Genomic DNA, 14,790 nt, shown 5'->3' on the forward strand with positions numbered 1-14,790 from the left:
GTGTATTATTTTTATTTGTTTATATTGAACATAAACTTGTTGTGTTGTATGTACACTTCATCAACAGTTATAGGATATTTATGTTTGATTTAACCTTTAACTACCCGTGCATCAAGTTATAACATAACTACACGCGTGGCGTACTTTATACGCCACAAGAAAATACACTTAACAGCGAATTTGTTTATTTTTTTTTTTGAAAAAATACATTAGTTGTTTGGTATAAACCTTATTCGGCATCAGCGAATACTTGGAGTTCCTTCTAAGTAAGCCAATTGGGATTTATAACTGGAATCAGATTCCATGATAACTAAAATTACTAATAATTTTTTTTTGAAATCTGATTTTTTACATGAGAAAAAGTATTATTTATAAATAAAAATATATTTTGTGCCATAATGACCAAAAAACAATTGAAATATGTACTTATATTACTACTTATATTACTATAATCGTGGCGTAAATTGTCCACCACCGGAAACAACAAATAATAAACTGTAAATTACGATCTTACCAGAATGCCGATTATAACGAAACTAAAACCAATTGTAAAGCACATTCCTGTAAAGCACAGTTCCTTCTCAGTAAGCCAATTGGAATTTATAACTGGAATCAGATTCCATGATAAATAAAATTACTAATAATTTTTTTTTGAAATCTGATTTTTTACACGAGAAAAAGTATTATTTATAAATAAAAATATATTTTGTGCCATAATGATCAAAAAACAATTGAAATATGTACTTATATTACTACTTATATTACTATAATCGTGGCGTAAATACATACATGTGTGTTCATTCTGTATGTGTGTAGTGTGTGTACACTCTTTTCATTTCTTCAGTTTCGGGAAAAAATATATATGTTAACGAATATATTATATCTTACCTCTAAAGACATAATTTACAGTAGATGCATGCTGGAGTTCTAAATCTTGGGAGTATCCAAAAGCAACCAGCGAAAAGCCAACTACTAGGGGAAGGTAAACCATCTTGTTGTTAGCAAAGCACCATGAAAAATCTGCAACAAAAGAAACGGTATTTTTATTAGCACTTTTGATTCACTATAAATAAAGCTTGGAAGTCATATGTAACCAATTTCTGATAACTTTTTAATGATTCACTTCGTTAACACAATTATTATCTTCTAAATGAGAGATATTTTAAAGGTATCTGTCATTTGACAACCCTTTTCTTTCATTAACAAAAAGTTTTAATTTTAAATAGGGAATATACCTTGTGTGGTACATCGTTGGGCAAGTATTTCGCAGGAATATTCAGGTCTACTTGACGTGTCTCCATATTGACTCTCACTTGCAAAAAAGTATCAGTTTATTGAAAGTGTTCCATTTTTTAATAACTAAACGAAACGTCTATATTTGCCTAGTATCAATTTAAAATTTTTCCTGTCACATCAAAAAATAGATTGAAACAAAATTTGCAACATTTATAGGAAAGTTTCTCCAAATGATTAAAATTTGCGTATATTTTTGTATTACATACTCTTGTATGTTGTATTGACTCGTAAATAAAAATTGATATAACTCTATTTGTTGAGGCTTTTTCCAAACGTACGACCGTAGAAAAAATATTGATCCCAACTCAAGCGGAAAGTGTATTTCCCGCACTCGACTGCTTGCCCAAACTCCGCTATCGCGTCGTTCTGGTCAACAGCAGTCGCGTGCGGGAAGGTATCACTTTCCGCACTAATTAGAAAAATAACTATTTTAAACACTTCCAAACTGATTCGATGTTCAGCAAGCGACCAAGTAACACGTATTTTTTGTACTCAATTATCGTGCTAGTTAAATAGTAATTACAGAAACAAATTTAAAAGTAAATAAAGTAAAAACTACTAGTGAAATGTGATTTGTATACGGAATGTTTTGATTGTGAGTAGACAAAATTTATTATTTGGGTCTATCTGGATTTGAATGTTTCAATAAATCACGAAAATTACCTTTATATTATCTAATTCCATGAACGGATATCGCAGCGAAAACTGTAAAACAGCACCGATGTTAGATTGTAAATAAATTTAAAATATCATATTCAAAAGCAGTTAGCCAACCACACAATATATTAACCCCAGACAGAGAACAAGCTATTTTATTTAACACTCTAGAGAATTATACAATTAATGACTATCCTGAAGGATATCAAACGGTAAAATATGCATATATCTATCATCTAAAAACTTAGTAGATAAATTCATAGCAGAAACAAAGAAGATAAAAGTAAATGGAAATATACTAGAAGCAAGAAGGTTAATAACTCCATCAGTCCGCTTAATTCTGTCCGGTGTATGTCCAAGTATACCTTCTAACTTAATTAAAGACGAATTAATAAAACTAGGTCTAAATCCTCTCTCAGATATATCATACCTACGAATAGGAGCAACCAATCCTGCTTTCAGTCATATTCTAAGCTTCCGACGACAAATTTTCATTTCACCTTTGCCAGACAACCATCTATTACCTGAAATTTTATCATCGAGTTAGAACAAACATCATACCGCATATTTATAACCCAAAACGAAACATGTTTCAAATGAAAATTAACTGGACACCAGGCAGCTAATTGTCCAAATATTTTCCCTCATAACCATCCTTAAAATGATAATGCAGTGCAAACAAAGATAAGACAAAATTCATCAATAAATCATACTCAACAAGATAATTTACAAAATACTCCGAAAATTTCAAATACCACTCCCTCCACACTTACTAAGCCTTCTCAAACCACATCACAAACGATACTCATACCACATTTATCAATAAACCCATCCCAACAACTTTCACTACAAAACAAACCTACACATGTGACCACTTCTTCAGTTAACACTACAATCGCAACACCTACATCGTCTGAGTCATCCTCTAATACCCAAACACAAAAATCAACCTCACCTGAAACAAGCCAACACTTACCTGCAAATAAAAATATACACACGAATACTCACGAACCCCAGATAACTTCGAACAAAGCAACAGGAAAAAGAACCTTAGAAGATGAAATCTCACCACCCACCGAAGACAACTTAGAAAAACCTAAACTTCAATTAAAGAAAAAAACCAAAACTGATGACAAAAACTTAACAGATGAGACATCAAATCTTCAAACATTACTAGAACCAGTTAGAGAATATGTAGAAAGCAAAATGCAATTACTAAACTTCGATCAAGTAGTGGATCTATTCGAAAATATAAAAGGAGCAAAAGACATAATCAGCGTACCAAAATTATATTCAGAAGACTCTCATGCACTTATGAAGTTTCTATCGGACTTACATCCATATTATACCGACAAAAGAATGAAAACCAAAAGCACCAAATTAATAGGAAAACTTGGCAAACATATAGGTTTACGCGATGTAATAAAAACTTTGACAACATTTCCGGGAGAAGATTCCGACTCATCTGTAAATTCCTCTAAAGACTAGCCCATTTAGCATCCTTCAGCCAGGACTCCATTCTTATTAACGAGGTTTCTTCCGATGACCTGAAGTCAGAAATAAAAGATAAAGTCTTAAGTGCGTAGAAAATTAGTGGAATGCATCGCAAACATAAACACCTATTTACGCGAACTGTGTCGCCTATGTGTGAAAACTGTGAAACATCACTCTTCGTAAAGCATATATTAATTTAGTGCAAAACATATGAAGCAACAAGAAAATGAACGCTATCCCAAAGAATATAAAGGAAGCCTTAGGAATCAACACGAACGTTAAAAACACAATAAGTTTTATCAAAGACTCTGGACTGTATCAATTATTGTAATCTTTACTAACTTTACCTTTGTTATATTTTTAGATCGCTAATAACCCTGGTGGTTACAGCGTAAATAAATAAAAAAAAACACTTCCAAAATACTTTTGTTTTCCCATTCATTCTTTATATACGTACAGGAATATATCTGTCTTTTGCAATATAGTTGATAGTTTTCTGTTTTATAGTATTACAAACCTCTTCTGTAGCTTTAATTAAAGTGCCCACTGTATTTTTTATACTTTTCTAGAATAACGGAAGCAGCGGTTTATGGATCTGGATAAGATTAGATATGCTGCATAAATTTTTATTTAGGTTTTTATTTATAGTGATTCGTGTTATGAAAATGATATTCATATTTTTTCCTTCGTCGAAAAATTTTTAGCGTCATAGCGCGATATCGTGTAAGTGGTTCGGTTCCTCCATTTTCCGTTTTTCCATCTTCTCGTTGAGAGTCCTTATCTATTCCGCAAGTCATAACTGCTATAAGCAAATATTTCGGCTCATTGTGTGACAGTGGTATAACATAAGATGAATCCTGGGATTGGTTCGCTCATGCACTCAGTCCAGTACACTACAATCACTTTTTTAATTTTAATGAACTAGTACAGTGTACATTACTAGTATAGTGTACATTTGCAAATTATTTTTATAAAAGTGTTTTAAAGAACAGGAACAGTTTGTCCAAATTGTTGGCTTTATTTTATTTATGATTTATACTAATTTTCACTCTAATATTAATACTAGAGTAACTTGTTCATATTATACGGTGTGCGGCAAAATAAACAGTACTGAAACGCCTATGTCTTAAATTGGTAAGTGTTATTCACCGAAACGGACTGACTGGTTTCCGAACGTTCTTATGTTATTGTCGTGTTAATGTTAAATGCTTTAGGATGGTTATCAGTTTTGCAGAAAAAACTTATATCGTGAAGTACTATTTTCGGTCATATGGAAAAGGTCTAGAAAACGGTCCAAGCTTAAAATCAACAATACTTTCAGCAGGACGGGGAAATCTGTTTTAACATTTATTTATATCGTAGGATTAGTAAATAATTAACACTAGAAAGTCGGAGGGGCCAATTTTTCCCCTGTTGCGATTTGAAGTTATTGTAGTTTTTTTATTTGAGGCAATAATAATTTCATATTTTATGACTTTTAATATTTTGATACAAAGACTTATTAAGCACAAAAAAATATTGTTTACTAAATTTATTAAATGGTTTTCTAACAAATCTACCACAGAAGTATAAAGGGGCCAAATTGGCCCTGTGTAAGTTATTATCGTTTTCTGGGAAATTCGACGAGCCTTCCTTTCAAATTCCTGTCGGATGGGTAAAACTATATTTATGTATGTTTATTGTAAATGGTTACCCTTATTATACTGGTACTGATCATCTACGTAATAAAGATAAAATTGTTGGTGAACACGAGTGAACACAAAGATACAATTGTGGGTGTAGAGGACCAAATGACGCGTCTGTATACCACAAAAATAACTTCAAGACGATGACCTATGTACGTGTTTTATAATACTCTTTACTTGGAAGCAATAAATGCATGGATTATTTATTATTTATAGAGAAATAACGGGAAGTAGACTCAGTCTTTGTAAATTTATTCTTCGGCTGTGTGAAGAATTATGGGCCCCATACCTTGCCTCCCGAAATCTGGAACTACGCCTAGCAACACCAGGTCTACCAACAACTATCACTGTTACTACCCAAAAACGACAAAAATATCGGTTGAAAATATTTTGTAAAGGAAATCATACTTCCAATCATTGCCGCGGCTGTAACAAGGCAATGTATGGCAAATATCACAAACTGCAAACTGTATGGTGTTCCGAATGTTTTTGATAAAATAAAATCAGATTCTATCGTCTAGAGTAGATTTAATTTCTTTAAACTGAGTTTTAATTGATTAAAGAACGTGGGGCCAAAATGATCCCTTCCGGCCTTTTAGGTAGGTAAGGTAAGCCTGATTTTCTAGTGTTAATATACCTGTTGGATCAAATTTTAAGCCCACTAGCACTCATTACGGGTACGCCTATGGCCGTTTCAGTAAATAACTGCTCTTGGCTAAATTTATTATTATTATAACGGTACGGCACATTTCGTTGTCGGTATGACAAATGCAAATAGCTTATAGAGACCCTAACAAAATAGTATTGTTAGAATTTTTCTGCATAAAGACAATTTTAAACTACGAGTAATCGCATCATAAAACTAGTCCCGTTTTTATAACGTTTGAAAATAAAGTAATAAAAGTTCTGTACTGATATTGTGTTAAAAACCTTTTACTAGCCTACTAACATCCCGTTGGGTTCGTTGCCTTTCTCTTACGGTCTGTTTGAAGCGCTACCCTAATTCAAAGGATCTATATTTTTTGAACACTTTACAACTAAAATACCGTTACTTTATCTAAAAACGAAATAGATCGGTACTTTTTTTTGACAGGGGATATAACCCCACTTTTTTAGAGGAAAAGCATCGCAAAGATTGCGATTAAGAAAGGACTTCGTGGCTAAGTATCTTGGGGTGCAGACGTCTGTCTAGTATATAATACCTCATCTACAATATATCTTATCTGAGTGGTATTCACTCGCTTATCGTATCTGTATTTGGATCTAACATCCGATTATATTCAAATTACCATATAAGTAACTTCAGTGCTTGATTACTAGTTAAAGTAAAAGTAGATTCAGTGCAATTTAAGAAGCAACATCTTCAGATTTACTGTAAGTGTCTTAGTTAAACCTACATCCAATTATCTCCAAAAGTAGAGCTAATATACGGGCTATCTACCTTAACCCTTTCTCATCTGTGGTGAAGGCTACTTTAACCCTTTCTCATCTGTGGTGAAGGCATTAAATAAGAACTTTTCATTATTAAACATTAACTATTTAATTAAAAGCTGTGCGATTGGCTATTTTCTATAAAACCGAGTGAGAGGTGGTTTCTGAATTTTGAACTATAAACTTTTGTTAACTTTGTATGCTATGCTTTGCCTTTAATTTTATTATATATTTGTTCTTTATATTTTCTATCCATCATTAAATTTACCATATCAGTTATCTCGAGATAAGCCCTAAAACAGTACAGAGAGATTTTTCATTTTGATTTTTTTAATTCATAACCAGGCTCTCTTGACTGTGCGTTTAATTGTGCATGATTTTACTATAATATGATACTTGTATTTCTTTTATCATAATTACTGTGTATTTTTTCCTGTACCCAACCACACATTAATTGTTGGTGCAGTTTTTATTTGTGTATATTGTTTCCTCTTTATTTCTTGTTGTTTTTTTTAGATTCACCCTTCTGGTGAACCATTTGTTCAATATATTGTTTCTTGTTTATTTCACGATTTTTATTTATCTACTCCTAATAAGTTTCCTGAAAATAGATTACCTCTAAATATTTGCTAAGTAACATAACTATCACTATATTATCTTCGACAAGGAGAAAGATCTCGCAGAATAAGTTTTATATGTAACTAGGTGTACGACTGTCACCCAATATATTTATTATTTCTTTATGTAGTGTGTTGACAACATTTATTTCTTTAACTAATTAACTGTTCATATCTTTTCTGGTATTTGGTCTCAGAACCTAATTATCTTTCCTTACCTGTTTCCGTCTCTAAGGTTTCTCAATTTTTCCCACAGGTTTTCTCAGGTTTTCCCACAAAGTTAAGTGGCGCCCTTTTTCTATCTTCCCTTATCTTTGGTAATGTTACCTATCTATCTTCTTATCTGTTTCTCTCTCTTCTCTAATTTACCTTCTTTTGTCTTATCTTTAACTATTTCTTCTATTGGCCCCATTCCACGTTCCAAAAGCTAGTTTCGAACCCACGACTCGCTTTTCACCAACCATCTGGCTGCCGTTCGCAGTGTCTCCATTGGTGACCTTTCTAGCACCATAAAAAAAGTTTCTGAGGTTACACCATACGGACAGGGAGTCTCTTCGAATACTGCGCGAGAATTTTGGGAGATCGCCACTCAACAGGCCTAACGCCACCTGATGCATACATAATATGGGGAATGCTGAAAGAAGTAGATCGATAAACCGTCTGACATTCTGGAATTGCGGACTAGAATTAACGATGTTTGTCGTGCCAGAAGGCATCTCTAGTATATGTTTTATCGTAAATGTCGTCGTGAATAATGTTTGCAAGGCCCTATATCATGTTTACTAAATATATAAATAATCATAAACATCTCATTATTCATTTCCATACTGTTTATTTGACTGCCTACTGTATACTCTATTCTACAGGGTGTTTCATTAATAATTGTCCATATAGTAACTGGAGAAACCTTAGCAAAAAATATGAAGATTTAACCTAAAACACTTAAATAAAATGTGGTTCCTTACTGAGTTACAGGGTGTTTTATCTAAAAATTTAAAAATTATTTTTGCTCAGAATTTTAAAACTATTCGACGTATCCTTTTAATACTTGGCAGGAAGTATAGGTACTGTACAAACTACTAAATTATGTTACACAAACGTTTCTGGCTATTACCAGAGGCGTACGACGGGGGAAAGTGAATGATTGACCCTTTTCAAATCCTACGCCACTGGCGGAATTGCTATTTTAGTTCCATTTTTGGATTCTCCAATACCTTCTATAAAAATAATATACCCTTCATTCGTAACGATAAAGTCATTAATTTTCGAGATATTTGAAGTTAAAACTGAAACGACACGGTTATTTTGATTAATGTATTTTGTCGCTTTATTTTTAATTTTAAATATCTCGAAAACTAATCATTTTATCGTTACGAGTTAAAAGTATCTTATTTACATAAAAAGTACTGGAAAATCAAAAAATTACACTAAAATAGCAATTTCGTCAGTGGCGTAGAATTTGGGAAGAGTCAACCAGCCAATATCCCCTGTCTTACGCCTCTGGTAGTAGCTAGAAACGTTTATTTATCTTAATTTAGTAGGGTGTACAGTACCTACACTTTCTGCCAAGAATGATAAGGATACACCAAATAGTTTTAAAGTACTGGGTACAATTTTTTTTTTTAAATTTTAATCATATGAATCATATCGCAAATTAATCAAAATAACTGTGCCGTTTCATATTTAACTTCAAATATCTCGAAAACTAATGACTTTATCGTTACCAATGAGGAGTATATTATGTTCGTAGAAAGTATTGGAGAATCTAAAAATGGCACTAAAGTAGTAATTCCTCCAGTGGCGTAGAATTTGAGAAGGGTCAACCATTCACTATCCCCTGTCGTGCGCCTCTGGTAGTAGCTACAAACGTTTGTTTATCATAATTTAGCAGGGTGTATAGTAGTCGCACTTTCTACCAAGTATGAAAAGGATACGTCGAATAGTTTTAAAATGCTGAGCAAAAATAGTTTTTAAATTTTTAGACAAAACACCCTGTAACTCAGTAAGGAACCACATTTTATTTAAGCGTTTTAGGTTAAATCTTCGTATTTTATGCTAAGGTTTCTCCAGTTACTATATGGACAATTATTAATGAAACACCCTGTATACATACATATTTACATAAATATAATATGCAGTGATTACTACACAATATTATTTATCGCTAACCGTCACTAAAGTCATTCATTATTGTACTGATTTGCCGCCATTTGCGGCAGTAAAGTAACTCTTTATTGTACCGAAAGAAGAATTTTACTTTACCTGCCGCGATTAATCAAATCAACTGAGATTGAATGTAAGTGGTCGATGGCAGTAATCAATTATTTATTTGAGTGACCTTAAAATTTATTTACTTTAATTATTAAAAATATTGTACAAAATTTACGTTATTATTAATTAAATTTATGTCAGAAAATGAAATTCTGTAGTATTTTGCAATTACATTTTTAAAACATAAATCACAACTTTACAGATTTAGTAATTAGGGATTCAATATTGATACCTAACAACTATCGATTAAAAATCGAAATTGCCCATCATGCAAGCAAGAGCCTTCTGTCATTACTGTCATACGAAATTTTTATTTTGTGTAAAAGTAAAAGAATTCTTAAATCTTTTAAGTTTCGTATTAATGCGAATATAGTATGAAATCGTGTTTTTGTTAATTCTATTATATATAGGACGGTGATAGATATGTAGGTACTGATAATTTGTTAGCAAATATTATTTACATATTTAGATTGTCTACTATTCATCACGGCAAATCAACTTCGCTGCGGCAGGCTACACTACACTTCATAAACAATGACGTAACTATTAACGGTATTTTTAATTTTTGGTATTTTACTTTAAGTATTAAAATTAGTATATTATTTAAATATAAATACGATAAAATTGCTTAAAACATATTTATTTCGTTGAAATCATGGTAATAGAAGTATAATTTCTTTCGTGCGTACAAAGTACACACACTCTTTTTTCATTAGAAGGATGTAATTAAGTAAGTATTAAGTAAGTGTTAATGTTTTTTATGATTGGCGATAAAATTTTGTATGCACCACGTCAGTAAAGACTCTTGATCGAACTCGTCTATTATTCGCCTTGCTCGCTACGCTCGCTCTGCTCATAATATCAGACTCGTTCGATAAAGAGTCACTTTACTGACTTGGTACATAAATACCTAACTATTTCTCTATCCTGAATTGTTGGAATATTGAGAAAGAAAAGCTGTAGTTTTTCTCCTTATTTCACACTCAAAGTTTTTTGTTTATACCACACTCAAAACTAAAGTTTCATTTAATTAATCCACACACCTTAATCCAGTCACAGCTTAAGAGGCAACATCACCGCGCCGAAAACGCGTTCCAAGATTGCAGCTTTAATTTTTGAATATTTTGTCGAGATATTTGACACACATATTCGTAATATAGTAAAGATTCGAATAAAATAGTGCATTCGTAATTTATATGTTACTATTATATCAATAAATGATAAATACACATTAGTAAAACATATTTTTAATTACAACTGAACAAAAACAGGAATCACCATTCTGAACTTAGAACTAAAGAAATTTTAAAATATGTATAGACTAACTTACGTCGCCACACGTTTAACAAACAATTTTTTTCAATATTGGAATGTTTCTTACATCCAATTCCACATAATAGAAGGTATTAACTTAATATAAAATTGGAAAATGGAAGGTCAAGGGAGTTCATCTTTGACCGCAAATTCAGAAAATATTGTTTTTTTTCGTAAAATACAGGGAATTGTTTTCATTACTAAATATGAGTATACACTAATTTACGTCGCCACACGTTCAACAAACAATTTTTTTCAATATTGGAATGTTTCTTACATCCAATTCTACATAATAGAAGGTATTAACTTACGGTGATACAGTAGCGATCAACAGGTGGCAACAAACGCGGTCCAATATTGCGAAAGTTTTGCAAACTTTCAAAAGTGAGGTAACAGTGCGTTTCGACACTGACAGTGACGTTTATACTATCGAAAACAATAATTTTTATACACATAGGCGCGAAATGTTGCCAAGTCAGTGACATTCGATTTATTGTTATCAAAAAAAAAATCGATTTTTAGTAGTTCCAAGATTACACAAAATCTAGGCAGGGGATAAAAAAGTTTATTTGAAGAAAGTGTATTTTTTTGTCTTTCTTAATGGCGGTACAGGCTTCTTTTTTCAATATTTTATTTAGTTGTAGAGTAATTTCCATATACACGGTTTCCCAGACTAATTTAGACACGCTATATCTCTTAAACGAATAGAGATTTTCGAATGGGACAAAAAGTGATCTATTCTACTTTTAATACCCTTTAATATGGCGTAGAAAAAAATCATCCCCTAAATATTCATCCCTTAGTTGCAACCCCTAACTTTAATTTTTTTAATAGCACCCTGTATACTTTTTTATAGTTTTGGATATGGTCTCCTATCGTCTATTCAACAGATTTATTAAAAATAAAATCGGTTTGTCAATAATCAAGAAATCAATTTTTTTTTTTTTTGTTAATTAAGTGCTAATTTTTATCCAGGCTATATTTCTTAACAAAATAGAGATTTTTTAACGGGGCAAAAACTGGTCTATTCCATTTATAATACACTTTATTATGGCGAAGAAAAATCATCCCCTAAATATTCATCCCTTAGTTACAACCCCAAACTTCCATTTTTGTAATAGCACCCTGTACATTTTTTATAGTTTTGGTTGGGGTCTTCTATCGTCTATTCAACAGATCTTTTAGAAATAAAATCGGTTTGTAAGTAATCAAGAAAATATCAGTTTATTTTTTATTTTTGCCAATTATGTGTACCAGACTAATTTTTCCAGCATATATCTCTTAAGGGTCGATTTCTCATACCTGCGTCAATCTATGGTTCAGTTGAACCGGGTTCACGGGTGATCTCCGGTTCTGTTTGGAATGCATTTCTCATTGCGCGTTCATGTCAGTGCTCGTTCTACAGCTTTCGAGAAATGCCAATAGATGGCAAAAGGCAAAAAACTGTCGCCATTTTGAACTACCTTTTTTATGCTGTTTTTGAATAAAGTTAAATTTAAGTATTTATAGTCAAATAGTCATTTTAATAATTATAACTAAATATTATAAAAACACAAATAATGTTATCGTTTATCGTTAGGCTTAATATAATAAAATAGGATATATTTATATTATGACAGCGTTTCGTGTTAATACAACGCATGCGTAGTCCATGAAATCATCTGAACTGAGTTCTGAAATCTTTGAACGGCCGAATTCCACCGTTCAAGCATCGTTCAAGTTTAAACTGCCATCGGTTGAACGGGAATTGAGAAAGACGATTTTGACTTTAAACTGACGTTTACTTAAAGTTCAGGTTAAACTGGAGTTGAACTCGATATGAGAAATTGGCCCTTAAACGAATAGAGATTTTCGAATGAGGCAAACACTGATCTATTCCATTTGTAATACACCTTAACATGGCGCAGAAAAAATTATTCCCTAAATATTCATCCCTTAGTTACAACCCCTGACTTAAATTTTTTTAATAGAACCCTGTACATTTTTTTTATAGTTTTGGATATGTTGTCTTCTATCATCTATTCAACAGATTTTTTAAAAATAAAATTGATTTGTAAGGTATCAAGAAAATACCAGTTTATTTTTTAATTTTGTTACGACACAAGACAACATCCACAACTATAAAAAAATGTACGGGATGCTATTAAAAAAATTAAAGTCAGGGGTTGTAACTAAGGGATGAATATTTAGGGAATGATTTTTTTCTGCGCCATATTAAGGGGTAATACGAATGGAATAGATCAATTTTTGCCTCACTCGAAAATCTCTATTCGTTTAAGAGATATAGCCTGGAAAAATTAGTCTGGGACACATAATTGACAATATAAAAAATAAACTGATATTTTCTTGATTATTTACAAACCGATTTTATTTCTAAAAAATCTGTTGAATAGACGATAGAAGACCCTAACCTAAATTATAAAAAAATGTACAGGGTGCTAATAAAAAATGTAAGTTAGGGGTTGTAACTAAGGGATGAATATTAAGGGGATGATTTTTTCTTCGCCATTATAAAGTGGAAATAGTTTAATATTAAAATGGAATAGATCAGTTTTTGTCCCTTTAAAAAATCTTTATTTTGTTAAGAAATATAGCCTGGATAAATTGGTCTCGGACACTTAACAAAAATAAAAAATAAATTGATTTCTTGATTATTTACGAACCGATTTTATTTTTAATAAATCTGTTCAATAGACAATGGAAGACCACATCCAAAAGTGAAAAAAAATATACAGGGTGATATTAAACGAATTAAAGTTAGGGGTTGTAAATACGGGATGAATATTTAGGGGATATTTTTTTATACGCCATATTAAAGTGTATTACCAGTAGAATAGATCACTTTTTGTCCCATTCAGAAATCTCTATTCGTTTAAGAGATATAGCGTGGCTAAATTAGTCTGGGACACCCTGTATGTACTAACATATTTCTGAAATTGGGCTCTGTACCGCCATTCTTTATTATATTACGAATATGTGTGCCAAATATCTCGACAAAATATTCAAAATTAGAGCCGCAATCTTGGAACGCGTTTGTTGCTACCTGTTGATCGCTACTGTTTCCTCTTAATATAAAATTGGAACATGGAAAGCCAAGAAAGTTCGTCTTTGACCCAAATTCAGAAAATATTTTTTTTTTCGTAAAATATAAGGAATTTTTTTTATTACAAAATATGAGGATATCTAGAATGATGTTAAAGTCAAATAAAAAAATAATGTGTTTAAAATTGAAAATATTTTTGAACTTATTAATTAAAAACATGCATTGTGGTCAAAATTTACCCCCTTTGGGAGAAATCTGCAAAAAATATATACCAATAGATTGAAAAATATGGAGAATCTATATCACGCTAAGGAAATTCTAACATGGTTTGATAAAAGGTAGGTATATTAACGATAATCATTTCCTTGTCAAACAAACTATCGAAAAACAAAAATAGAATCAACCTTAAAAAGCACATCAGCTTTATAGATTTAAAAAGGCATGCATCCGAAACCATAGACACAAAACAAAAAAAAAACAGATCGAAACAAAACCAAAATATCCGGAAGACCACAAATACATACAGAGAAAGTATAGTAGAAGGGAGTACAAATACAGAAAAGATATATTTTATAAATTGGCCAAATTATCCAAAGACGGCGGAAAGCAAATGATTTTAATCTGATCAGATGTATGCTACAATAAACTTATAAAACACTAGTTCACGAAAACGATGCCTCAAAGAAATGGAAAAAGTAACAGTTTATTATTAACAATTTGACATAAAATCAGTTCAGCTAATGGAAAAAGTAATAGCAAAGTTCAAGATTTTTCAGAAAAATGACTAGATATATGTAATAGACATGAACACAAAAGACAAGAACTCTATCTACTACCTAATAGGTGGATATATAATCTACTTCATCAATGAGAACGTAAAACAATACAAATCAAAATCGAAACGACATATTATAAACATGGATGAAAACAAACGTTCATTCGTTTTCCAGCAGTGGAAGTGTACGGATGTATGTTTTGATTT

At 31.7% G+C, this 14,790-nt stretch overlaps 1 protein-coding gene across 2 annotated transcripts in view; it reads right to left on the reverse strand.

Annotated features, from left to right (window-relative positions):
- LOC114329416 (uncharacterized protein CG3556) overlaps positions 1-14,790 on the reverse strand; it is an 850,435-nt gene that overhangs the window by 204,157 nt on the left and 631,488 nt on the right. For both annotated transcript variants that reach the window (XM_050655236.1, XM_050655235.1), the window contains exon 3: positions 889-1,020. In XM_050655236.1, coding sequence (XP_050511193.1) covers positions 889-991 — 103 coding nt within the window. In that variant the 5' untranslated portion in view covers positions 992-1,020. The remainder of the gene's footprint in view (positions 1-888; positions 1,021-14,790) is intronic.

Source organism: Diabrotica virgifera, chromosome 7, assembly GCF_917563875.1.
Source record: "Diabrotica virgifera virgifera chromosome 7, PGI_DIABVI_V3a".
In the NCBI taxonomy this organism is placed as follows: domain Eukaryota; kingdom Metazoa; phylum Arthropoda; class Insecta; order Coleoptera; family Chrysomelidae; genus Diabrotica; species Diabrotica virgifera.